The sequence below is a fragment of the Lineus longissimus genome, chromosome 6, assembly GCF_910592395.1.
Source record: "Lineus longissimus chromosome 6, tnLinLong1.2, whole genome shotgun sequence".
Lineage (NCBI taxonomy): Eukaryota > Metazoa > Nemertea > Pilidiophora > Heteronemertea > Lineidae > Lineus > Lineus longissimus.
In genome coordinates, this window is record NC_088313.1 from 9,281,327 (window position 1) to 9,306,578 (window position 25,252).

At 42.9% G+C, this 25,252-nt stretch overlaps 1 protein-coding gene and 17 non-coding genes across 18 annotated transcripts; 1 reads left to right on the plus strand and 17 right to left on the minus strand.

Annotated features, from left to right (window-relative positions):
- Window positions 1-5,205: 5,205 nt before the first annotated feature.
- On the plus strand, window positions 5,206-8,521 carry LOC135489955 (uncharacterized). Its single transcript, XM_064775592.1, has 2 exons — window positions 5,206-5,405; window positions 6,232-8,521. Exon 2 carries the CDS (start codon window positions 6,304-6,306, stop codon window positions 7,645-7,647), a length of 1,344 nt encoding a protein of 447 aa, XP_064631662.1. The 5' UTR covers window positions 5,206-5,405; window positions 6,232-6,303; the 3' UTR covers window positions 7,648-8,521.
- Window positions 8,522-11,849: 3,328 nt separating this feature from the next.
- Window positions 11,850-11,971, minus strand: LOC135490539 (U5 spliceosomal RNA). The gene has a single exon (XR_010447730.1). It is a non-coding gene; the product is annotated as a U5 spliceosomal RNA (small nuclear RNA).
- A 445-nt stretch (window positions 11,972-12,416) lies between these two features.
- On the minus strand, window positions 12,417-12,535 carry LOC135490531 (U5 spliceosomal RNA). The gene has a single exon (XR_010447722.1). It is a non-coding gene; the product is annotated as a U5 spliceosomal RNA (small nuclear RNA).
- A 425-nt stretch (window positions 12,536-12,960) lies between these two features.
- LOC135490046 (5S ribosomal RNA) lies at window positions 12,961-13,079 on the minus strand. Its single transcript, XR_010447263.1, has one exon. It is a non-coding gene; the product is annotated as a 5S ribosomal RNA (ribosomal RNA).
- Window positions 13,080-13,941: 862 nt separating this feature from the next.
- Window positions 13,942-14,060, minus strand: LOC135490532 (U5 spliceosomal RNA). The gene has a single exon (XR_010447723.1). It is a non-coding gene; the product is annotated as a U5 spliceosomal RNA (small nuclear RNA).
- A 425-nt stretch (window positions 14,061-14,485) lies between these two features.
- LOC135490161 (5S ribosomal RNA) lies at window positions 14,486-14,604 on the minus strand. The gene has a single exon (XR_010447374.1). It is a non-coding gene; the product is annotated as a 5S ribosomal RNA (ribosomal RNA).
- An 862-nt stretch (window positions 14,605-15,466) lies between these two features.
- Window positions 15,467-15,585, minus strand: LOC135490533 (U5 spliceosomal RNA). The gene has a single exon (XR_010447724.1). It is a non-coding gene; the product is annotated as a U5 spliceosomal RNA (small nuclear RNA).
- Window positions 15,586-16,010: 425 nt separating this feature from the next.
- LOC135490276 (5S ribosomal RNA) lies at window positions 16,011-16,129 on the minus strand. The gene has a single exon (XR_010447486.1). It is a non-coding gene; the product is annotated as a 5S ribosomal RNA (ribosomal RNA).
- Window positions 16,130-16,992: 863 nt separating this feature from the next.
- Window positions 16,993-17,111, minus strand: LOC135490535 (U5 spliceosomal RNA). The gene has a single exon (XR_010447726.1). It is a non-coding gene; the product is annotated as a U5 spliceosomal RNA (small nuclear RNA).
- A 425-nt stretch (window positions 17,112-17,536) lies between these two features.
- Window positions 17,537-17,655, minus strand: LOC135490393 (5S ribosomal RNA). Its single transcript, XR_010447597.1, has one exon. It is a non-coding gene; the product is annotated as a 5S ribosomal RNA (ribosomal RNA).
- An 863-nt stretch (window positions 17,656-18,518) lies between these two features.
- On the minus strand, window positions 18,519-18,638 carry LOC135490479 (U5 spliceosomal RNA). Its single transcript, XR_010447671.1, has one exon. It is a non-coding gene; the product is annotated as a U5 spliceosomal RNA (small nuclear RNA).
- Window positions 18,639-19,063: 425 nt separating this feature from the next.
- Window positions 19,064-19,182, minus strand: LOC135490505 (5S ribosomal RNA). Its single transcript, XR_010447697.1, has one exon. It is a non-coding gene; the product is annotated as a 5S ribosomal RNA (ribosomal RNA).
- An 862-nt stretch (window positions 19,183-20,044) lies between these two features.
- LOC135490536 (U5 spliceosomal RNA) lies at window positions 20,045-20,163 on the minus strand. The gene has a single exon (XR_010447727.1). It is a non-coding gene; the product is annotated as a U5 spliceosomal RNA (small nuclear RNA).
- Window positions 20,164-20,588: 425 nt separating this feature from the next.
- LOC135490547 (5S ribosomal RNA) lies at window positions 20,589-20,707 on the minus strand. The gene has a single exon (XR_010447738.1). It is a non-coding gene; the product is annotated as a 5S ribosomal RNA (ribosomal RNA).
- Window positions 20,708-21,570: 863 nt separating this feature from the next.
- On the minus strand, window positions 21,571-21,690 carry LOC135490480 (U5 spliceosomal RNA). Its single transcript, XR_010447672.1, has one exon. It is a non-coding gene; the product is annotated as a U5 spliceosomal RNA (small nuclear RNA).
- Window positions 21,691-22,115: 425 nt separating this feature from the next.
- On the minus strand, window positions 22,116-22,234 carry LOC135490053 (5S ribosomal RNA). Its single transcript, XR_010447269.1, has one exon. It is a non-coding gene; the product is annotated as a 5S ribosomal RNA (ribosomal RNA).
- Window positions 22,235-23,975: 1,741 nt separating this feature from the next.
- Window positions 23,976-24,095, minus strand: LOC135490481 (U5 spliceosomal RNA). The gene has a single exon (XR_010447673.1). It is a non-coding gene; the product is annotated as a U5 spliceosomal RNA (small nuclear RNA).
- A 425-nt stretch (window positions 24,096-24,520) lies between these two features.
- On the minus strand, window positions 24,521-24,639 carry LOC135490064 (5S ribosomal RNA). Its single transcript, XR_010447280.1, has one exon. It is a non-coding gene; the product is annotated as a 5S ribosomal RNA (ribosomal RNA).
- Between the last annotated feature and the right edge of the window lie 613 nt (window positions 24,640-25,252).

The window sequence follows — 25,252 nt, forward strand, 5'->3', positions numbered from 1 at the left end:
GCGGCGAGGTCACCTCGAACAGGGCAGGCCTTTCCTGCCACAGCTCGACCAACCTGCCCTCGAGCTCAGTCGTCCATATTAATAATTCATGCAATTCAGATTCTTCATCCACAATCAACCCCATTTAGTTTAAAATTGGCGCTGCCATTTTGACCTGGCTTGGTTGGTATCACATGACGCTGAACGTCATCGTGATTGGCTAATGACGATGATGACGCAAAAAATGTTTTACGTTTCGTTGCAGTCACCCGCAAACGGGCGACGTTTTGACGAAAAACATTTTGACTACGTCAAAAATATACTGCATGTTTAATATTCGAAAACTGTTTCAAAAACAAATGTTTTCGAAAAACATTTGTTTTTGTCGCCCGCAGACGGGCAACAAATTGTGAAAAAATATTTGAAAACAAATGTTTTCAGGTTTTTTTGTCATTTTGTCGCCCGTGTGCGCTTAGCTTTAGAAAACACATCTTCCTGGGTATCATGCGGCGAACGTTTGCGGAATCTAAATTTGCATGCTAAAGGCTAAAGTTGTGAAGTTTAGATTCTAATTGGCGAGAGCAACTCACAATGGATGGCGGGAAAATGCATGTCCGTACTAACTGACCCGTCTAGTATATCAATGGCTAGACAGGGCAAAAGAATGTAGATAGAGTGATGAGGGGGCCGGTATGCGTCTGCGTGGTGAATGCAGGGGCATCACTACGCAGCTTATCATTGGTGCCATCTCAAGCCCTTGAGAAGGATGCTGGAAATGTTGGATTGGTGAAGGCCAGGGTGCCACACTACGTTTGCTAGAAATTGTCATATTCTAATTCATTAAAAAAATGACTTAAGCCACTTTGGACTTCAGACCTTCTGTAAAAATTGGTGATGTTAGTCGACTTCAATGGACATGCATACTTGCTGTACAATCGACACATCATTGCAATGAATCAGGAAGAAAAGAAATAAAGAGGGCGTTAGCATCAGTTGACCAATATTTCAATCGCAAATACAAATACCCGGTTATTATTTTCTATGATGATTCATTATCTGGCTTCCTACACGATTCATTATCTGGCTTTCTACACGATCCTGCACTTTTATCTTCCTCAGATTTGTTCCTTCAAAGAACCCCATTGAAACCATCGGATAACTTTCTGAAAATCCCGGTGAAAACCTGTGTACTGGCGGCCAGTTGAGCTGCAGGAATACAATCCTCGTTCACAACCATACAATAATCGACGAAGTTGAACACTATGTGGCGACTCGATACGGACGCCTTCCTGACTAGAGATGTTAAGTTTGATATCTTTCGACAAATGAAAAAGCAAGACTTAGGATATGGATATCCCCCCCCCCCCCCCGGTATGTTTATCGAAATGGACTGATAATACTGATTGTGTGGTGGATCTTTGGAATGCTACAAATGTCATCGCACAGTCTAAGAAACTGACCTTACACCTTCATGTTTTATGACAAATTTGAAATCAGCACGATAGATTTTTTGGCGGTCTCCACAAGTCCAGGAGTATCTAATTCACATTGATGAGCTAGGAACTATATTATTTGAGATGGGGTGACGCCCCAACATATCACTCGCTTTGGCCCTCTTCATGGATTATGAGAAAGTTTTCGCCGTGAAGTTGGTTATAAACATGGGTCTTACTATACAGTGCGGTGATAACAGCCCTTGATGAGTTGGGCATAGCGATCTGAGGTGGCCCAGTTTGTTATGTTAAGAGAGTATATTTTCAGTCGTGCGTTTTATGCGCTGTACCTCGAGGTGTAATTAAATTTCGCGGGACTCTCAGGACGTCCAATCTGACATTGCTTATATTTTTAGCCAATGAGAATATATTGAAATCTGACCTCTCCGAAGATTCCCAAATCTTTGCCTTATCATGTACTTGCCGATATTTGGCAAGTAAGTGAGTTTAGCAGTGTTACACGTTAGACAATAACTTATTATGGTATGATGTTTTTAAGTTTAACTCAAAAACTTAAAAAATACAGAAAACAAGCTTTACATGAATAAATACAATAAGCTGTCAAACTCAGAAAGAAGTGTCAGCCTACATTGTATACACACCCAGGGAAAATCTGCTAATAAATATGTCTGTCCAGGTATGGATTAGATCTAATCTAAACTCTAGTCTTGCTCTGTCTGACTTTTTGTTAAATGTCTAATTAAATGGTATGATAGACATCAGCTAGTTGATGTCTAATAGACATCAAGCAGTTGATGTTTCATAGACGTCTATCTACTTGATTTCGATGCATCTAGTATACTGCAATTGTTATTTAAGAGTGTTTTTTTATTTAAAAATACTTAATCAGCATTTTTCCCGAAAATATTCTTAATTGTTTTCAGTATGAAAGAACAAAAATGAGAAAAAAAGAAAAGTTTGAAGATACACCAAATAATGACAAAAAACCTGCATGGTGTCATTCAGCATGCGCAGTTGTCTCATATACATCAAGTTGCCCAATAGATGTGTAGTAGGCAACACAAGATTATACCTGTGTTCCAGTAGACATAAAAAACTATGAAGTGCTCTTGCTTGTCTATCAGACATCAACTTGTGATATCTATTAGACGTTTATTAGATGTGGAGTAGGCATAACACGATTTTTCTTGTGTTTCCATGGACATCAAAAACTATAATTTGCCGTTGGTCTTTCTGAGTCCTGTCAAACTAAAGTTACGTTTTTTGTTGTAACCCATGCAAGATTCAGCGATTATTCATAGGTTGGAGGGTCGAGACCTATCAATTAGACGCGAGTATGCTTTTAACTCTCAAGTACATATTTGGAGAGGTATTGAAAAAATATTTGCTGTGGCAAGTCTACAGATATAAAGAAATTATTTGATGAAAAATTAATTTTGAATTTTGATAATTTGGTAATAGGGGGCGTGTTTTGAGATTTTTCTGCCAGTTGGCTGAAGAGTGAAAATATCAATGTCTGTCCAATTTGTCGATTATCCAAAAATTTCCGTGGTCAACTACCAGTTTACTTTGCACCATTTACTTGCGGGACTGTCCGGAATATCATATATACCACCATTGATTTTTTAAGCCTTTTAGCAGTTCAATTGTCAATGTTTGACCGCGACGCATTATTACTGCGTGGGGTTGTGAATCTGAAATTTTGATATGATATTCCGGACCACCACCACCGACACCACCACCACCACCACCACCACCACCACCACCACCACCACCACCACCACCACCACCGCTTCTTATTTACAATCCTCGCGCGAGGTGGCAATTACACGCATTTGGTTCCTCCATTTCTATCACGCCCCTAATTTCTGTTGTTTCAACTCATTTTGTTTAGTTCATTATTTTTTTTTTGTTCCTCACTCCAGCTCTATACACTATTTACACCTCGGTCCACTGTAGATCCGATCCGAATGTGTGTTTTTTTTCGCCTGCCGCCTAAATGGCCCTATTAATGCCGATTATGGTCTCGACCGTTAATCATGTTAATATGTTCTAGAACATAATTATTTATATCTGAGAACATAATTTCGGCCAAAAAAGGGAGAGTTTTACACTCCCGGACCAATAGGAGAAAACGAATATTTTTCTAGACCGTTAATCAACCAATCACTGAACAGGAATTGTGTACTAGAACATAAATCAGCCATTCGCAACCACTGTACACTGATTGGCTTATCTTCTAGGCCATTATTCTCGGTCAGTGAACATAATTTAGCCAACCACGAGCCAGGAATACAGTGTACCAATCGCTGGCGGAATTATGATATAGAACATAAAAAATGATGGTCAAGAAAATGAATCGATTTACGGTCAAGACCATCAATCGGCATTAATGTCCGCTCCAGCCTACCATTTACGGCAGAATCAGATCGAATTGGGGTGAGGTGCACCGCAAACTGATGGGGCGCGTGATACAGAAAATGAGGCATATTTGTAGTGGTATGTACGGTGGCCCATAGAGGACATGCGTTTATTTTCAATATATTAAAAAATTTTCTTTTTACAATGCGTTTTTTTTCTCTCGAATTACAACCACCGTCGGATTTATTTCTCACCGCCGAAAAAATAATTTCCACCGCCGGGTAAAAAATAATAATTCCCACCACCGCGGTGGAAATTAATATCGACCGCGGTGGAAATTAATATCGACCGCGGTGGAAATAATATCCACCGCGGTGGATATTATTTTCTTTGGCGGTGGTGGGAATTATTATTTTTTACCCGGCGGTGGAAAATAATTTTTCGGCGGTGAGAAATAAATCCGACGGCGGTTGTAATTCGAGAGAAAAAAACGCATTGTAAAATTTTTTTTTTTCTATTATATTGAAAATAAACGCATGTCCTCTATGGGCCACCGTAGGTATGGACGGAGGCGACGGAGGTTAATACTGCTGGACGTTCAGTATGTTTTTTTCGGGTCGTGTAAACGGCACTAATATTGTGTAATTCGTGCATTTATTCAATAAGCATTCAGTTACTGTCATGAGTGTTGAAGCGTACATTAAAATCATCGGGTAATACGCATTCACTGGAAAATAATCATGGCCGACTTGTATATAATTATTATAGGGTGGTCTCACATAGTGCCTTGCTGGAGAAAAAGACAACAGAAATCAAATCTACATGACGGACATAATCTTATTCAGTTAAGTCATCATGACGACTCTTTGTTCTGCCCTCCGACATTGCTGGTCGTGAAAACACCTCATTGAGATTCGTCATACTTTGAAAAAGGTCGTCTGTTGGGGATCGACATACATCTCTTAAAATAACAATTTGAATCGCAACCGTGAACATTCGATCTGGCAATAACATGGCTGGTTTACTTTTTTCGAATAGAGCTCCTAGATTTAAGTGCCCAAATTAGTATCTACAGTTTTGCTTGCGTTAGTACTCACCCAAAGCATAATGGATTAACCGCTTTGGATTGGTCATGGTTCCATTTGATACAATTTTGTTCAATGAAGCAAAAACCTAAAAGAAAACGTGTATATAATACCAACTCTAATATTGCACGGACGAATGTTCTTTTATTAGAGTGGAAAATAGTACTAGTAAGCCGTAATCGCATTGCCTATTGACCCTTAGAGACCCTGTGTCATGGCATTTGGACATACATGTAAATGCCTTGTATTTATGTGTGATATTAATCCGATTCGTCTATGGTTGGGAATAATAGTGAACCACAACTACTGCAAATGAAACACACGTATTGAGAGCATGAGAAAATGGTAACAGTGATGATGGTGTAATGAATCAGGGTTAGGAAAACACGAGGACAGGAGATGACCTCTAACAATCTGGACGCTAATGTTTAAAGACGATTTGAAACATCCACACATCTAAACGTCTTTTCGAGCAATAACTTGAGATGCTTTTCAGGAAATTACACGTGGACAAATTATGATATAGGTATGTGCACTTGGCATTTATCATTCTGTAAGTTCCGTACCGTACTGTATTTCAAAGCCACGCTTCAGATGTGTTGAGTTCGTTGTCTCGCCAAGTTTGCCATTGGGTTAGTTACGTTTACTTAAGTATCTCTAAGCAACCCGTCTCCAATGATATAATCATAAACTCTTCTTTGTCATGTTCATCAAGTTTGTTGTCGCAACTGCGCACAAAAATGGATTATTTGAGTTCTCGGCAGCTTTTCTAACAGTTTTAACACTGCTATGTAACCACTCGAATTTTAAAACAGACATTTTTTTTAATTCCTGCGTTATAGTGCTGTTTATGCAAATTTGTCTCTGAAGTTTCTATCCTCCTTTACTGAGGGTGTGTTAAATGCTAAATAGATTCTAAGACTCAAATTAGTCAATTAACAAAATAAAAACATTACACTACTGTAATTAATTAATTCTATCCGCTTTGGACACGTCACTTTTTAACTGACTGCAAAAATTCCAGAACAAAGTGTCCGGCGCAATACTGTGTAGTAACTCGAAATTCATTCGCAGTCCGTCATCTTACTCGCACATGACGAAACTCTAGTTATTGACGACGTTGCCGTCCATGCTTGCTCTTGAATCGGCCGCCAAATGCATCAGAATGATAAAGACCTTGTCATTATGCCCTAGAATTGTATAATTAAACAATTTAGTTGAAAATGTTTTACATGAATGACAATCATCATTTTAATTTCATCTTAAAAGTCGATCCGAACTTGGCCTTTCCCCCCCTCAATAGCAGAACAAGAGGTTGTCAATTTTCATTAATACGTTAATGCTTTTTACAGAAGGTCGCTGAAGATTTCATCCGATGAAACGACCAGAGGGAGTTTGTTGATGAATTCAGTCGAATATTCAAGATGGGTTTCGCAGAGATGATGAAGGTGATTGAGAGCTCACAGAATGTGAATCCAAACAAGCGAAATGTTTACAACAAGAAACCAATATCAAAGGAGACGAACCGATCGACGGCTTCCACGGCAAAAACAAACATTGGCGACTGGGTCACAACTTTGAAACTGACTAACGATGATTACAAAGCAGGTCCGCAATTGGTTCCTGTTCTCTCGGGAAAGATCGGAAATATTCCGAGGTTGAAACGGAGAGGGAGTCCAGATTCGGCGCGAACAGAAATATCGATGCTCTCAATATCGAGCCGCGGGAGTCCGGCACTAGTCAGGGAGCGGATAAATGTTCGCAGGCGGCGTACGACGCGACCAGAAAAACGTCTGGACTGGGAGACATTTCTCCGAGCGCGGAAAATACTGATAGATGAGTTGCTTCAGAACGATGGTGAAGATAAGGACGCGGATATGTTTTTAGAGTCGATAACGTCATTACCTAGTGACAGCATTGAGAGATCGTCAGTGGCCCTTGACTGTTCTCAACATGTTCCGCCTAAAATCATTTTGGACAAAGCTTGTCTCTCTCCAGTTATCGAATCCGCATCGAAGTCCGAAGCTCCCAGTCCCGATGAGGTTAGTCTACCCGAATTGAGCTCAGGAAGGAATGCGACACCGACCAAAGGGCATAGGAGTTTACCTGAGTTGAACTCCGCTAAAGAATCGAATCATTCACACGCACATACACAAGGCAGGGATTCTCCGACGTACCGTTTCCTGTCTTCCGTGTCTCCGACCAGCATGTGCTTTAGTAGTCCTTGTCCAAGTCTGAAACACAACAAAGAGGGCGTCCCAGATTTTGAGAGGCATGTAACTTTGAAGGTCAGGAAGAGAATCCTCATGACTACATTCGAACTGAATCGAATGACCGGTTACGGTGACCCAGACAGCGTGTACGTAGCATCCGCAGACAGTGACTGGCTAAGGTTTACGGATGAGGATTACTCAAAAATACCAAGGATTCCACAGCGATTCCGGGTAGCTCCGCAACTCAGCAGAGTGATACGACAGGACATCCGGTATAAAACAGGTCGACCTTGCTACAGGAAGTTAAAAGAAAGAGACCTTAGTGCCTTCGAAAGGGAAAAATTAAAAGAAATGACAGAAGAGACATTTAAAGAATTGTGTATTTTTCATTGGTTGGTAGACATCGACGAAGACAAATTTGAAGATGTTGGGTCGGAAATCGTGGAGCAAAAAGATAGACCGAAGACTAGGAGTGCAAGTCAGAGACGAAGTTCTTTGGCTTATTACACCCAAATAAACGACAGTGATATTTTTGACGTTGGTATCCCCATGTAGGACGGTATCACAAGCAAGCGTTGCCCAATCACTAACTGGATGAAGTCCAAGTAAATTGTTTTTAATATGTATAAGAACAAAAAATACATGTGGTACAATTTACACTGCACACCATAGTGTAAAGGATAGATGGCATAATTATGGCCAAGCTGTCGGCTACCCAGTCACCTTCCATTATCCCTGATGTTTATTCTCAATTATCCGAAGCAAGAAAGCGAGATGACCGTAAATTCTCTTGTAACACACGGTCCTTGCAAACAGAGGCTCTATATCCTCCCTAACATCTCCTGAATCCTGGTTCCGATGGTGACAATAGACATGATAAATTGACTTGACTTCATCAGTAGAAATACTTGATGGCTCTGGGTACTTCGGATAGAATTTTGGCCTGTTTTGGTGGGTTTTGTTTTTTAAGGGACGCCCTGTATATCTAACATCGATATTCTCATACTGTTTTAAATTTATCATATATTTAACATCGACATCTTTATACTCTGTCCGGGCAGATTGCGCTTAATCGCCACAGCCACGAAAGACCCCTTGTCGGATTTTCTTTGAAGTTTTTTATAACGGTCCACATACACCGCTTCGATCGCCGAGCAGATTTTGTATATTTACTGAGTCCGTCGTAGATGTCAAATTTACCCGAATACTAGAATAGGGGCGATTGGATGATTGTGCTATTCAGTCTTCAGTAAAGAGGCCTACTGGAAATCCTTGATTCGGAGAGTGACACAGTGATAGCAACAGGCCTATTTTCTAACGGCTGCGTGATTCGCTTCCTTCGCATTCTTCTCTGTGGACGAATGAACAGTTGTCCTAAAGTTGAGCAAGATGGGAATTGAATGGAATAAGAAATCGGTACAATCACTGTTTGATGAGTGTTTTCTATACTGCATTGAATTGGTATGAATCTCTTCATGCCACTTCGTGATGCCTACGCGTTTGAAATGATAATATTAAAGCGTATAATTTCACCCTGGCGAATGAGTATTCTGACGAGCCGCGTCTATAACACCTCAGACAATACATGGCATGTCCTCAAGCTGTGTCACAGGCCTATGTCGGAACATGCAAAACATGGGAAATCATGCGATAATCGGATAATTAAGATATTTACAGGCATTGTATCGAAATGAAAATACGTTCATCTGGTAATTATGAATAAAGAGCAGCCCCTGGATTCATTTTATAAGAAAATAAACGCATGGTTTTTTTGCAAATGTCGAAACGGTATAAAAAAATTACAACATCAATATTGTTCGCGCTCATCCATCGAGAAAACCGTAATTTTCTTATCCAAATCGTTTTGACTACAGTCTGAAGAATTGAACTAGCTACCAGATACACCAAAATAAATTTCATGTAACACAATTTTAAAGGTATTTTATCCACTTTACCTGCGCCTCGTTAGTTTTCCCGCGCAAATGAGATCGTTATCTCCGCGGCTTTATGCGACATTCATTCGCCGGGGTGAGTTTAGTAGGTCGAATAACACATTTATATGGCAGCAAATTACACTTTATTTACATTGTCTCGTCTTCAGTATCATCTGGCTCATCTTCGAAGAAAACTAAATCCTCGTTATCACTGCCTACATCATCATCAGCAACTACTAAGTCTTGAAGATCACCTTTCTTGAATAGGAAGACCACTGGATCTAAACGCAATCCGCACAACTTCAGCATCTATCCTTTCCCATGCTAGACTGATTATCCGTTCCACCTCCCTCAGCGAAATCTGCTGGCAGTCCCCATTGTCCTCAGTGTGACCAATATTTTCCACGCATTACATATTGTGCGAAGTCAGCATTTGAAGGCCTTCACTATGCTGATATCGAGCGGCTGCATAAGGCTGGTACACTTTCCAGGTATGAAATCCATGTGACCCCAAGCATCTTCAACTAAATTCCGGAATTCTCTATTTCTATGTGGTGAATATTGGTCTAGAATTAACATGAATGGTTTCTCTGAGAGATTTCATCCAGCCAATTGATGAGCATCTGCGTTTGTACCCAGCCTGTCTCAGTTGGAGTCATCTAGAAAGAAAGAAGGTTGCACTGCAATGTTACACTTGTTATTCAGTTTGGGTGATTACAGCCACGTTGACTTTGATCATGGTTATGTTTTAGTGGAAAGACTTGAATTGAATGTCCAATTAGATCAATAAGAAAGCACAATTAATAGAGAAAAGTGACGATATTCGTGTGCTGGAAGCGAAAGGCAAACTTTTTTTCGACAGAATCTTAGAGCGGCTCGATTACAGATGATAATTTCAGCAGGTCCTTTCCGTCCATCTGCAGTAATCATCAGGCTAAATGTGCACCAAAGCTTCTTGTTTCCGTGACTTCTCGTTGTAGGTGTACACCGGTTTCATATCGTATAAAACAAAGGTTTGATTTATGTATTATTTTCTCGTAGCGTGTTGCGAACCCTCTCACGGCATTCCCGAATACGGTCGTCTGCATTGGCTGGTAGAGTTTTCGAATCGAAAGTGTTGCGTAGCTCATGTGTTTTCTTAAATAAAACGAACATTGTTGGTTATAATTCTTATAAATCGTTAAACGCTTATTATGCGATTATGAAGCGTAGACAAAATAATCGAGTTTACCTCTGCAAAAAGCGATTGAACTACCCGTCAGAAGCTGTAAAGGGGATGAGGTAGGGTCTTGTCCTTTGAAGTTCATCCCTGTCTCGTTGTGGAAGTTATCCCCACCATTGTTGATATTGGCGTGTAGCCCATAACGACCTTTAAAAACTGGCCATTTTGCTGAAAAATAAAGTAGAGGTGTCAACGCACGATCAAAAAATGAAGTCTCTTAGAGTTTCAAATTCATAAAGGACTGACATTTAAGGCTCACAAACGTTGTTAAAGCTGAACTGCATGCTCAAAACCAGAGCATCCCATGCGGCAACAGTAAGAAATTCAAACGATCGAAAGGTCCTTCTGAATACGGCCTGAAACATGATAGACCACCAATGCTTTGATGCGCTCGATTTCACAAACCAGTAAGCCGTGGGTCGATGCGGACCTTCGCAGAGAATTCTGGAAGGAAAAAAATAAAAAGGTCCTGTCATCGGGACTAGAACTCGAGACCTCTGGTTTTATTTGCCAACACTCTTATCCTCAAGGCCACTGGGCTGCTTGAAATGCCTGTCGTTTTATACGCCTTTATAGAATGTGTAATCATTTGTGTGTAATCTCTGTTCAACATCTTTGAGCGGCTTTCAGTGGGCAACTGCAGGAAGGAAGTCATTTTTTCTTTGCTGTGCGTGATTATGTAAGCGGAGTCTACGTTTTCTCTTAGCAATGTTTACCTTTGTCTTGGTATCTTCTTCTATTACATGTACTTGAGAAAATTTCTGGTTCATCTCTCATAAATAAAGAATAATCGCCATTCTTATAAGATATTTTTGCTGGCAGCAAATCACAAGAAAGCCCCCCCCAGCTCAGACGGTTAGAGCGTTCGCATTCTGAGCCCGAGTTCCCGGGTTCGAATCCCTGGAGAAGCACATCGAAGCATTGGAGGTCTATCATGTTTCAGGCTGTATTCAGAAGGACCTTTCGATCGTTTGAATTTCTTACTATTGCCGCATGGGACGCTCTGGTTTGGTGCATGCAGTTCAGCTTTAAATTCGTTTTAACAGTGAAGTCGGATTACCTCCAGGCATTCGTTGGCGTCGTCTACGTCCGGCCAGATTTGGGTGCTCGTTCATCAGTTGTCTTATTTCGTCTTCGTTAGCCAACCAATCGCTGAAGGTTCTTGGATGGATGCGGTTGTGCCTCGCTAATTCGGCGGGGGTCCTGGCGTGGGCTTGACCTAAGATGTGCGCCTCGGTGTAAACATCCATGTAATTAATTTTCTGCTTTAACAGTTTTTAAAGAATAGGCCTTTCGGTGTCGTCATGGCGGATTTTCCACGGGGGCAGCATTTTCATAATCAACGTTTCCATGATCGTCATCACCATGATCATCACTCTGATGTACGTCATAAACGTAATGCACCATTGACAAACATTGGCCCACACAGCCAGAACAGAACTTTCTCCAACTTCATCTTGAATAAAGCAGACACTGTCACAGCTTGCGGTACACTTAGACAAGGGTCCAGTGTGTGTGTGTACGGGTGTGTCAGGGGGTGGGGGCTATTACTAGTTTATCACTTTGGTGTATCAGATTAAGTGGGTGGGTATTTCTTTGGTATTAACTACCCTGCAGTTGGCTATAAAAAATGTCTATAGACTCATTAGAGTGTTCCTCTCCACTGAAATCTTTAGTAAAAGGCGAAAGATTTATGCGCGGGATTGAAGAGAAACCAGAGTGATGGTGCCTCGCCCGAGTTGGATAGAGTTTACCAAGTTCTTCACCATGTGTTTGGTTTTGGATAATGGGATGCCTAGTAGTTCTTGATTCTGTAGACAAAAGAAAGATGTTGCAAGCAGAAAACCATTAATGACCAACAATTGCCACTATTGGGGACAAAACGGACCCCGTCCCCACTGTGTAGTGCCACCTATGCGACTTGATTGTCCTTGTCAGACCTGGTGGAATTATTGTGACATTTGTTCTCCGCCCTTCCCTAGAGACTATTGTTCGAGAGACCATACACCTGAAATGCGAGGTCTGAGACAATTGTGCTTGGTGCGCGGTTGGTGCCGATCGTCTTGGTTGCTCGCGTGTGTGCGCGTGTGTCAGGGGGTGGGGGCTATTACTAGTGTATCACTTTCAAGTATGAGATTGGGTGGATCGGTCTTTCTTTGGTATTAACTACCCTGCCGTTGGCAGGGCTATAAAAATGTCTATAGACTCATTAGAGTGTTCCTCTCCACGGAAATCTTTAGTAAAAGGCGAAAGATTTATGCGTGGGATTGAAGAGAAACCAGAGTGACGTTGTCTCGCCCGAGTTGGATAGAGTTTGCCTAGTTCTTCACCATGTGTTTGGTTTTGGATATAATTGGATGCCTAGTCGTTCTTGAGTCTGTAGACAAAACAAAGATGTTGCAAGCAGAAAACAATTAATGACCAACAATTGACACTATTGCCAAAAATGTTATGATGTTACGTCTTTAAATTTTTAATGATCTGATCAGCATATTATTCAGCTCGTTGTCAGTTATCGCCTCATGTTCGGCTCGCATCCGTGTAGGCCATGCCAATTACGGAGTCTCGAGTAAAAGTCAGACGGCGAAATATGAAAAAAAGAACACGCTAACGTTATCTTACTTTGACCTTTGACCTTTGGCCAGTTCTATAGCCGTCCCGCCGTGTAGTGATACTGGAAGAATAATGACAAAAATTACGAAAAAACCCAAAAGTCTACAACACGTGGTATTCCGAGGCGGTCACCCATCCACGTACTAACCACGCTCGACGTTGCTTAACTTCGGTGATCGGACGAGAACCGGTGTTTTCAACGTGATATGGTCGTAGACATGAGAGTCAGACTTGTTGGGCTACTTATAACAGTAGGCCAGTGAGGTAAGTATATTTTCGACAGTATACCTGTGACAGTATACTATCAAACCGTTTTAACAGTAGTGGGCCTTCTGTAGCACTGGTTACCAATTGGGAGTCTCGGAATCGTGCAGTTTTCAAGCCAACCGACATTCTGGATCATGGTCAGTAGTGACATCGGTGTATTTGCTTTGCAACTAAACATCTCGAGCTAACTGTGAACGTTTAATTTACACCGGAGTCATGGCTGAACTCGGTGAAATAAGTTTTTCGCTATATGGCCTAGAATTGTGACGATCATAGTTGACACTCGCACAACTACGCCCAATCTCGCGTGGCAGATGGAAGGTATGTTACATATTGAGGCCAAACTGGGGATTGAGACGCGCTTCACATGGCACAGAGTCTAAGCTCATAAAATCGCCAAAGATCCCCCTACACATGGGAACTAAGATCAGGGCGTCAAAGTAAATAGTATTTGGAACCGGTTGGACCCATATATGAACATGGAAACGCCCTGCGTCTTAAGAACTAAATTTCTCTGGGGGGACAAAACGGACCCTGTCCCCACTGTGTAGTGCCACCTATGCGACTTGATTGTCCTTGTCAGACCTGGTGGAATTATTGTGACATTTGTTCCCCGCTCTTCCCTAGAGACTATTGTTCGAGAGACCATACACCTGAAATGCGAGGTCTGAGACAATTGTGCTTGGTGCGCGGTTGGTGCCGATCGTCTTGGTTGCTCGCGTGTGTGCGCGTGTGTCAGGGGGTGGGGGCTATTACTAGTGTATCACTTTCAAGTATGAGATTGGGTGGATCGGTCTTTCTTTGGTATTAACTACCCTGCCGTTGGCAGGGCTATAAAAATGTCTATAGACTCATTAGAGTGTTCCTCTCCACGGAAATCTTTAGTAAAAGGCGAAAGATTTATGCGTGGGATTGAAGAGAAACCAGAGTGACGTTGTCTCGCCCGAGTTGGATAGAGTTTGCCGAGTTCTTCACCATGTGTTTGGTTTTGGATATAATTGGATGCCTAGTCGTTCTTGAGTCTGTAGACAAAACAAAGATGTTGCAAGCAGAAAACAATTAATGACCAACAATTGACACTATTGCCAAAAATGTTATGATGTTACGTCTTTAAATTTTTAATGATCTGATCAGCATATTATTCAGCTCGTTGTCAGTTATCGCCTCATGTTCGGCTCGCATCCGTGTAGGCCATGCCAATTACGGAGTCTCGAGTAAAAGTCAGACGGCGAAATATGAAAAAAAGAACACGCTAACGTTATCTTACTTTGACCTTTGACCTTTGGCCAGTTCTATAGCCGTCCCGCCGTGTAGTGATACTGGAAGAATAATGACAAAAATTACGAAAAAACCCAAAAGTCTACAACACGTGGTATTCCGAGGCGGTCACCCATCCACGTACTAACCACGCTCGACGTTGCTTAACTTCGGTGATCGGACGAGAACCGGTGTTTTCAACGTGATATGGTCGTAGACATGAGAGTTAGACTTGTTGGGCTACTTATAACAGTAGGCCAGTGAGGTAAGTATATTTTCGACAGTATACCTGTGACAGTATACTATCAAACCGTTTTAACAGTAGTGGGCCTTCTGTAGCACTGGTTACCAATTGGGAGTCTCGGAATCGTGCAGTTTTCAAGCCAACCGACATTCTGGATCATGGTCAGTAGTGACATCTGTGTATTTGCTTTGCAACTAAACATCTCGAGCTAACTGTGAACGTTTAATTTACACCGGAGTCATGGCTGAACTCGGTGAAATAAGTTTTTCGCTATATGGCCTAGAATTGTGACGATCATAGTTGACACTCGCACAACTACGCCCAATCTCGCGTGGCAGATGGAAGGTATGTTACATATTGAGGCCAAACTGGGGATTGAGACGCGCTTCACATGGCACAGATTCTAAGCTCATAAAATCGCCAAAGATCCCCCTACACATGGGAACTAAGATCAGGGCGTCAAAGTAAATAGTATTTGGAACCGGTTGGACCCATATATGAACATGGAAACGCCCTGCGTCTTAAGAACTAAATTTCTCTGGGGGGACAAAACGGACCCTGTCCCCACTGTGTAGTGCCACCTATGCGACTTGATTGTCCTTGTCAGACCTGGTGGAATTATTGTGACATTTGTTCCCCGCTCTTCCCTAGAGACTATTGTTCGAGAGACCATACACCTGAAATGCGAGGTCTGAGACAATTGTGCTTGGTGCGCGGTTGGTGCCGATCGTCTTGGTTGCTCGCGTGTGTGCGCGTGTGTCAGGGGGTGGGGGCTATTACTAGTGTATCACTTTCAAGTATGAGATTGGGTGGATCGGTCTTTCTTTGGTATTAACTACCCTGCCGTTGGCAGGGCTATAAAAATGTCTATAGACTCATTAGAGTGTTCCTCTCCACGGAAATCTTTAGTAAAAGGCGAAAGATTTATGCGTGGGATTGAAGAGAAACCAGAGTGACGTTGTCTCGCCCGAGTTGGATAGAGTTTGCCGAGTTCTTCACCATGTGTTTGGTTTTGGATATAATTGGATGCCTAGTCGTTCTTGAGTCTGTAGACAAAACAAAGATGTTGCAAGCAGAAAACAATTAATGACCAACAATTGACACTATTGCCAAAAATGTTATGATGTTACGTCTTTAAATTTTTAATGATCTGATCAGCATATTATTCAGCTCGTTGTCAGTTATCGCCTCATGTTCGGCTCGCATCCGTGTAGGCCATGCCAATTACGGAGTCTCGAGTAAAAGTCAGACGGCGAAATATGAAAAAAAGAACACGCTAACGTTATCTTACTTTGACCTTTGACCTTTGGCCAGTTCTATAGCCGTCCCGCCGTGTAGTGATACTGGAAGAATAATGACAAAAATTACGAAAAAACCCAAAAGTCTACAACACGTGGTATTCCGAGGCGGTCACCCATCCACGTACTAACCACGCTCGACGTTGCTTAACTTCGGTGATCGGACGAGAACCGGTGTTTTCAACGTGATATGGTCGTAGACATGAGAGTCAGACTTGTTGGGCTACTTATAACAGTAGGCCAGTGAGGTAAGTATATTTTCGACAGTACACCTGTGACAGTATACTATCAAACCGTTTTAACAGTAGTGGGCCTACTTGTAGCACTGGTTACCAATTGGGAGTCTCGGAATCGTGCAGTTTTCAAGCCAACCGACATTCTGGATCATGGTCAGTAGTGACATCTGTGTATTTGCTTTGCAACTAAACATCTCGAGCTAACTGTGAACGTTTAATTTACACCGGAGTCATGGCTGAACTCGGTGAAATAAGTTTTTCGCTATATGGCCTAGAATTGTGACGATCATAGTTGACACTCGCACAACTACGCCCAATCTCGCGTGGCAGATGGAAGGTATGTTACATATTGAGGCCAAACTGGGGATTGAGACGCGCTTCACATGGCACAGATTCTAAGCTCATAAAATCGCCAAAGATCCCCCTACACATGGGAACTAAGATCAGGGCGTCAAAGTAAATAGTATTTGGAACCGGTTGGACCCATATATGAACATGGAAACGCCCTGCGTCTTAAGAACTAAATTTCTCTGGGGGGACAAAACGGACCCTGTCCCCACTGTGTAGTGCCACCTATGCGACTTGATTGTCCTTGTCAGACCTGGTGGAATTATTGTGACATTTGTTCCCCGCTCTTCCCTAGAGACTATTGTTCGAGAGACCATACAGCTGAAATGCGAGGTCTGAGACAATTGTGCTTGGTGCGCGGTTGGTGCCGATCGTCTTGGTTGCTCGCGTGTGTGCGCGTGTGTCAGGGGGTGGGGGCTATTACTAGTGTATCACTTTCAAGTATGAGATTGGGTGGATCGGTCTTTCTTTGGTATTAACTACCCTGCCGTTGGCAGGGCTATAAAAATGTCTATAGACTCATTAGAGTGTTCCTCTCCACGGAAATCTTTAGTAAAAGGCGAAAGATTTATGCGTGGGATTGAAGAGAAACCAGAGTGACGTTGTCTCGCCCGAGTTGGATAGAGTTTGCCGAGTTCTTCACCATGTGTTTGGTTTTGGATATAATTGGATGCCTAGTCGTTCTTGAGTCTGTAGACAAAACAAAGATGTTGCAAGCAGAAAACAATTAATGACCAACAATTGACACTATTGCCAAAAATGTTATGATGTTACGTCTTTAAATTTTTAATGATCTGATCAGCATATTATTCAGCTCGTTGTCAGTTATCGCCTCATGTTCGGCTCGCATCCGTGTAGGCCATGCCAATTACGGAGTCTCGAGTAAAAGTCAGACGGCGAAATATGAAAAAAAGAACACGCTAACGTTATCTTACTTTGACCTTTGACCTTTGGCCAGTTCTATAGCCGTCCCGCCGTGTAGTGATACTGGAAGAATAATGACAAAAATTACGAAAAAACCCAAAAGTCTACAACACGTGGTATTCCGAGGCGGTCACCCATCCACGTACTAACCACGCTCGACGTTGCTTAACTTCGGTGATCGGACGAGAACCGGTGTTTTCAACGTGATATGGTCGTAGACATGAGAGTCAGACTTGTTGGGCTACTTATAACAGTAGGCCAGTGAGGTAAGTATATTTTCGACAGTACACCTGTGACAGTATACTATCAAACCGTTTTAACAGTAGTGGGCCTACTTGTAGCACTGGTTACCAATTGGGAGTCTCGGAATCGTGCAGTTTTCAAGCCAACCGACATTCTGGATCATGGTCAGTAGTGACATCTGTGTATTTGCTTTGCAACTAAACATCTCGAGCTAACTGTGAACGTTTAATTTACACCGGAGTCATGGCTGAACTCGGTGAAATAAGTTTTTCGCTATATGGCCTAGAATTGTGACGATCATAGTTGACACTCGCACAACTACGCCCAATCTCGCGTGGCAGATGGAAGGTATGTTACATATTGAGGCCAAACTGGGGATTGAGACGCGCTTCACATGGCACAGATTCTAAGCTCATAAAATCGCCAAAGATCCCCCTACACATGGGAACTAAGATCAGGGCGTCAAAGTAAATAGTATTTGGAACCGGTTGGACCCATATATGAACATGGAAACGCCCTGCGTCTTAAGAACTAAATTTCTCTGGGGGGACAAAACGGACCCTGTCCCCACTGTGTAGTGCCACCTATGCGACTTGATTGTCCTTGTCAGACCTGGTGGAATTATTGTGACATTTGTTCCCCGCTCTTCCCTAGAGACTATTGTTCGAGAGACCATACAGCTGAAATGCGAGGTCTGAGACAATTGTGCTTGGTGCGCGGTTGGTGCCGATCGTCTTGGTTGCTCGCGTGTGTGCGCGTGTGTCAGGGGGTGGGGGCTATTACTAGTGTATCACTTTCAAGTATGAGATTGGGTGGATCGGTCTTTCTTTGGTATTAACTACCCTGCCGTTGGCAGGGCTATAAAAAATGTCTATAGACTCATTAGAGTGTTCCTCTCCACGGAAATCTTTAGTAAAAGGCGAAAGATTTATGCGTGGGATTGAAGAGAAACCAGAGTGACGTTGTCTCGCCCGAGTTGGATAGAGTTTGCCGAGTTCTTCACCATGTGTTTGGTTTTGGATATAATTGGATGCCTTGTCGTTCTTGAGTCTGTAGACAAAACAAAGATGTTGCAAGCAGAAAACAATTAATGACCAACAATTGACACTATTGCCAAAAATGTTATGATGTTACGTCTTTAAATTTTTAATGATCTGATCAGCATATTATTCAGCTCGTTGTCAGTTATCGCCTCATGTTCGGCTCGCATCCGTGTAGGCCATGCCAATTACGGAGTCTCGAGTAAAAGTCAGACGGCGAAATATGAAAAAAAGAACACGCTAACGTTATCTTACTTTGACCTTTGACCTTTGGCCAGTTCTATAGCCGTCCCGCCGTGTGGTGATACTGGAAGAATAATGACAAAAATTACGAAAAAACCCAAAAGTCTACAACACGTGGTATTCCGAGGCGGTCACCCATCCACGTACTAACCACGCTCGACGTTGCTTAACTTCGGTGATCGGACGAGAACCGGTGTTTTCAACGTGATATGGTCGTAGACATGAGAGTCAGACTTGTTGGGCTACTTATAACAGTAGGCCAGTGAGGTAAGTATATTTTCGACAGTATACCTGTGACAGTATACTATCAAACCGTTTTAACAGTAGTGGGCCTTCTGTAGCACTGGTTACCAATTGGGAGTCTCGGAATCGTGCAGTTTTCAAGCCAACCGACATTCTGGATCATGGTCAGTAGTGACATCTGTGTATTTGCTTTGCAACTAAACATCTCGAGCTAACTGTGAACGTTTAATTTACACCGGAGTCATGGCTGAACTCGGTGAAATAAGTTTTTCGCTATATGGCCTAGAATTGAGACGATCATAGTTGACACTCGCACAACTACGCCCAATCTCGCGTGGCAGATGGAAGGTATGTTACATATTGAGGCCAAACTGGGGATTGAGACGCGCTTCACATGGCACAGATTCTAAGCTCATAAAATCGCCAAAGATCCCCCTACACATGGGAACTAAGATCAGGGCGTCAAAGTAAATAGTATTTGGAACCGGTTGGACCCATATATGAACATGGAAACGCCCTGCGTCTTAAGAACTAAATTTCTCTGGGGGGACAAAACGGACCCTGTCCCCACTGTGTAGTGCCACCTATGCGACTTGATTGTCCTTGTCAGACCTGGTGGAATTATTGTGACATTTGTTCCCCGCTCTTCCCTAGAGACTATTGTTCGAGAGACCATACACCTGAAATGCGAGGTCTGAGACAATTGTGCTTGGTGCGCGGTTGGTGCCGATCGTCTTGGTTGCTCGCGTGTGTGCGCGTGTGTCAGGGGGTGGGGGCTATTACTAGTGTATCACTTTCAAGTATGAGATTGGGTGGATCGGTCTTTCTTTGGTATTAACTACCCTGCCGTTGGCAGGGCTATAAAAATGTCTATAGACTCATTAGAGTGTTCCTCTCCACGGAAATCTTTAGTAAAAGGCGAAAGATTTATGCGTGGGATTGAAGAGAAACCAGAGTGACGTTGTCTCGCCCGAGTTGGATAGAGTTTGCCGAGTTCTTCACCATGTGTTTGGTTTTGGATATAATTGGATGCCTAGTCGTTCTTGAGTCTGTAGACAAAACAAAGATGTTGCAAGCAGAAAACAATTAATGACCAACAATTGACACTATTGCCAAAAATGTTATGATGTTACGTCTTTAAATTTTTAATGATCTGATCAGCATATTATTCAGCTCGTTGTCAGTTATCGCCTCATGTTCGGCTCGCATCCGTGTAGGCCATGCCAATTACGGAGTCTCGAGTAAAAGTCAGACGGCGAAATATGAAAAAAAGAACACGCTAACGTTATCTTACTTTGACCTTTGACCTTTGGCCACTTCTATAGCCGTCCCGCCGTTTAGTGATACTGGAAGAATAATGACAAAAATTACGAAAAAACCCAAAAGTCTACAACACGTGGTATTCCGAGGCGGTCACCCATCCACGTACTAACCACGCTCGACGTTGCTTAACTTCGGTGATCGGACGAGAACCGGTGTTTTTAACGTGATATGGTCGTAGACATGAGAGTCAGACTTGTTGGGCTACTTATAACAGTAGGCCAGTGAGGTAAGTATATTTTCGACAGTACACCTGTGACAGTATACTATCAAACCGTTTTAACAGTAGTGGGCCTACTTGTAGCACTGGTTACCAATTGGGAGTCTCGGAATCGTGCAGTTTTCAAGCCAACCGACATTCTGGATCATGGTCAGTAGTGACATCTGTGTATTTGCTTTGCAACTAAACATCTCGAGCTAACTGTGAACGTTTAATTTACACCGGAGTCATGGCTGAACTCGGTGAAATAAGTTTTTCGCTATATGGCCTAGAATTGTGACGATCATAGTTGACACTCGCACAACTACGCCCAATCTCGCGTGGCAGATGGAAGGTATGTTACATATTGAGGCCAAACTGGGGATTGAGACGCGCTTCACATGGCACAGATTCTAAGCTCATAAAATCGCCAAAGATCCCCCTACACATGGGAACTAAGATCAGGGCGTCAAAGTAAATAGTATTTGGAACCGGTTGGACCCATATATGAACATGGAAACGCCCTGCGTCTTAAGAACTAAATTTCTCTGGGGGGACAAAACGGACCCTGTCCCCACTGTGTAGTGCCACCTATGCGACTTGATTGTCCTTGTCAGACCTGGTGGAATTATTGTGACATTTGTTCCCCGCTCTTCCCTAGAGACTATTGTTCGAGAGACCATACACCTGAAATGCGAGGTCTGAGACAATTGTGCTTGGTGCGCGGTTGGTGCCGATCGTCTTGGTTGCTCGCGTGTGTGAGCGTGTGTCAGGGGGTGGGGGCTATTACTAGTGTATCACTTTCAAGTATGAGATTGGGTGGATCGGTCTTTCTTTGGTATTAACTACCCTGCCGTTGGCAGGGCTATAAAAAATGTCTATAGACTCATTAGAGTGTTCCTCTCCACGGAAATCTTTAGTAAAAGGCGAAAGATTTATGCGTGGGATTGAAGAGAAACCAGAGTGACGTTGTCTCGCCCGAGTTGGATAGAGTTTGCCGAGTTCTTCACCATGTGTTTGGTTTTGGATATAATTGGATGCCTTGTCGTTCTTGAGTCTGTAGACAAAACAAAGATGTTGCAAGCAGAAAACAATTAATGACCAACAATTGACACTATTGCCAAAAATGTTATGATGTTACGTCTTTAAATTTTTAATGATCTGATCAGCATATTATTCAGCTCGTTGTCAGTTATCGCCTCATGTTCGGCTCGCATCCGTGTAGGCCATGCCAATTACGGAGTCTCGAGTAAAAGTCAGACGGCGAAATATGAAAAAAAGAACACGCTAACGTTATCTTACTTTGACCTTTGACCTTTGGCCAGTTCTATAGCCGTCCCGCCGTGTAGTGATACTGGAAGAATAATGACAAAAATTACGAAAAAACCCAAAAGTCTACAACACGTGGTATTCCGAGGCGGTCACCCATCCACGTACTAACCACGCTCGACGTTGCTTAACTTCGGTGATCGGACGAGAACCGGTGTTTTCAACGTGATATGGTCGTAGACATGAGAGTCAGACTTGTTGGGCTACTTATAACAGTAGGCCAGTGAGGTAAGTATATTTTCGACAGTATACCTGTGACAGTATACTATCAAACCGTTTTAACAGTAGTGGGCCTTCTGTAGCACTGGTTACCAATTGGGAGTCTCGGAATCGTGCAGTTTTCAAGCCAACCGACATTCTGGATCATGGTCAGTAGTGACATCTGTGTATTTGCTTTGCAACTAAACATCTCGAGCTAACTGTGAACGTTTAATTTACACCGGAGTCATGGCTGAACTCGGTGAAATAAGTTTTTCGCTATATGGCCTAGAATTGTGACGATCATAGTTGACACTCGCACAACTACGCCCAATCTCGCGTGGCAGATGGAAGGTATGTTACATATTGAGGCCAAACTGGGGATTGAGACGCGCTTCACATGGCACAGATTCTAAGCTCATAAAATCGCCAAAGATCCCCCTACACATGGGAACTAAGATCAGGGCGTCAAAGTAAATAGTATTTGGAACCGGTTGGACCCATATATGAACATGGAAACGCCCTGCGTCTTAAGAACTAAATTTCTCTGGGGGGACAAAACGGACCCTGTCCCCACTGTGTAGTGCCACCTATGCGACTTGATTGTCCTTGTCAGACCTGGTGGAATTATTGTGACATTTGTTCCCCGCTCTTCCCTAGAGACTATTGTTCGAGAGACCATACACCTGAAATGCGAGGTCTGAGACAATTGTGCTTGGTGCGCGGTTGGTGCCGATCGTCTTGGTTGCTCGCGTGTGTGCGCGTGTGTCAGGGGGTGGGGGCTATTACTAGTGTACTAGCATTGTACCCGTGGCGCAGGCAGGTTCAAATGGGGGCTCAAATGGGCTATATCTTGAATAGATTGAATTGCAATGAAAATCTAATGCAATATCAAAGGAGCCATACCGAAGAGACAAATTAAACCAACCATTTGTCCACAGACTCGGACCTAGCTGTGGCGTGCTGTATGCGTGCATATAAAAGTATATCAGTTGGTCCGATAGTGATGATGAGGCAATGCCTCGTTCCTTTAATAGTCAGCAATATGCGCCAGGTCTCGGCCAAGGCACTTACTCGACAGGCAAGCTAGACGTTCAGCACCGTGAGCAGCTCCTTGATAAGGCCATTTCAGGTTCAGCGCGCCTCTTCAGATCAAGTATTGAAAGCTGTGGTGAGCACATAAACAGACCATGGTAACCTTCATTTGAAAATCCCTTCATAATCAAGGGCTAGCTCTGGCTAACACAGCACCCATAAACAATAGACCACCAATTTGACCCCAGCTCCTTACTGCGGGAAAACCCAAGTCCAGCAACCGAAAGTACCAAAAATACATTTTTGTTTACATTTGAACTGCACACATGCGTTTGTTTACAATTTCTTTCCCCGCGAAATCTCGAACATCAGGTGACATGCAATCGTGGATTGAAAATAACATTAACCTTAGTTCAGCAGGTCGACATGTACAGGCTCTTCCAATCATCCCCCTACGGCCAGCTGTTCAACAGGTAAAGTTACCCACCCCACAGGGAGTGCAGGTAATTGATTAAGCCCCTGCATAACTAAACACCTATGACTTGGCTTCTGTGAGTGATAAGGAGAATTGACAGTGTCCGATTCAAAATACCTCATTACTGCTCCGCTGAAGTAAATTTCCGAAAATATTACTAGTGTATCACTTTCAAGTATGAGATTGGGTGGATCGGTCTTTCTTTGGTATTAACTACCCTGCCGTTGGCAGGGCTATAAAAAATGTCTATAGACTCATTAGAGTGTTCCTCTCCACGGAAATCTTTAGTAAAAGGCGAAAGATTTATGCGTGGGATTGAAGAGAAACCAGAGTGACGTTGTCTCGCCCGAGTTGGATAGAGTTTGCCGAGTTCTTCACCATGTGTTTGGTTTTGGATATAATTGGATGCCTTGTCGTTCTTGAGTCTGTAGACAAAACAAAGATGTTGCAAGCAGAAAACAATTAATGACCAACAATTGACACTATTGCCAAAAATGTTATGATGTTACGTCTTTAAATTTTTAATGATCTGATCAGCATATTATTCAGCTCGTTGTCAGTTATCGCCTCATGTTCGGCTCGCATCCGTGTAGGCCATGCCAATTACGGAGTCTCGAGTAAAAGTCAGACGGCGAAATATGAAAAAAAGAACACGCTAACGTTATCTTACTTTGACCTTTGACCTTTGGCCAGTTCTATAGCCGTCCCGCCGTGTAGTGATACTGGAAGAATAATGACAAAAATTACGAAAAAACCCAAAAGTCTACAACACGTGGTATTCCGAGGCGGTCACCCATCCACGTACTAACCACGCTCGACGTTGCTTAACTTCGGTGATCGGACGAGAACCGGTGTTTTCAACGTGATATGGTCGTAGACATGAGAGTCAGACTTGTTGGGCTACTTATAACAGTAGGCCAGTGAGGTAAGTATATTTTCGACAGTATACCTGTGACAGTATACTATCAAACCGTTTTAACAGTAGTGGGCCTTCTGTAGCACTGGTTACCAATTGGGAGTCTCGGAATCGTGCAGTTTTCAAGCCAACCGACATTCTGGATCATGGTCAGTAGTGACATCTGTGTATTTGCTTTGCAACTAAACATCTCGAGCTAACTGTGAACGTTTAATTTACACCGGAGTCATGGCTGAACTCGGTGAAATAAGTTTTTCGCTATATGGCCTAGAATTGAGACGATCATAGTTGACACTCGCACAACTACGCCCAATCTCGCGTGGCAGATGGAAGGTATGTTACATATTGAGGCCAAACTGGGGATTGAGACGCGCTTCACATGGCACAGATTCTAAGCTCATAAAATCGCCAAAGATCCCCCTACACATGGGAACTAAGATCAGGGCGTCAAAGTAAATAGTATTTGGAACCGGTTGGACCCATATATGAACATGGAAACGCCCTGCGTCTTAAGAACTAAATTTCTCTGGGGGGACAAAACGGACCCTGTCCCCACTGTGTAGTGCCACCTATGCG

What these genes read in the sequence shown, in the direction of transcription:
- LOC135489955 (XM_064775592.1), top strand. Translation starts at nt 6,304, where the DNA reads ATGGGTTTCGCAGAGATGATGAAGGTGATTGAGAGCTCACAGAATGTG.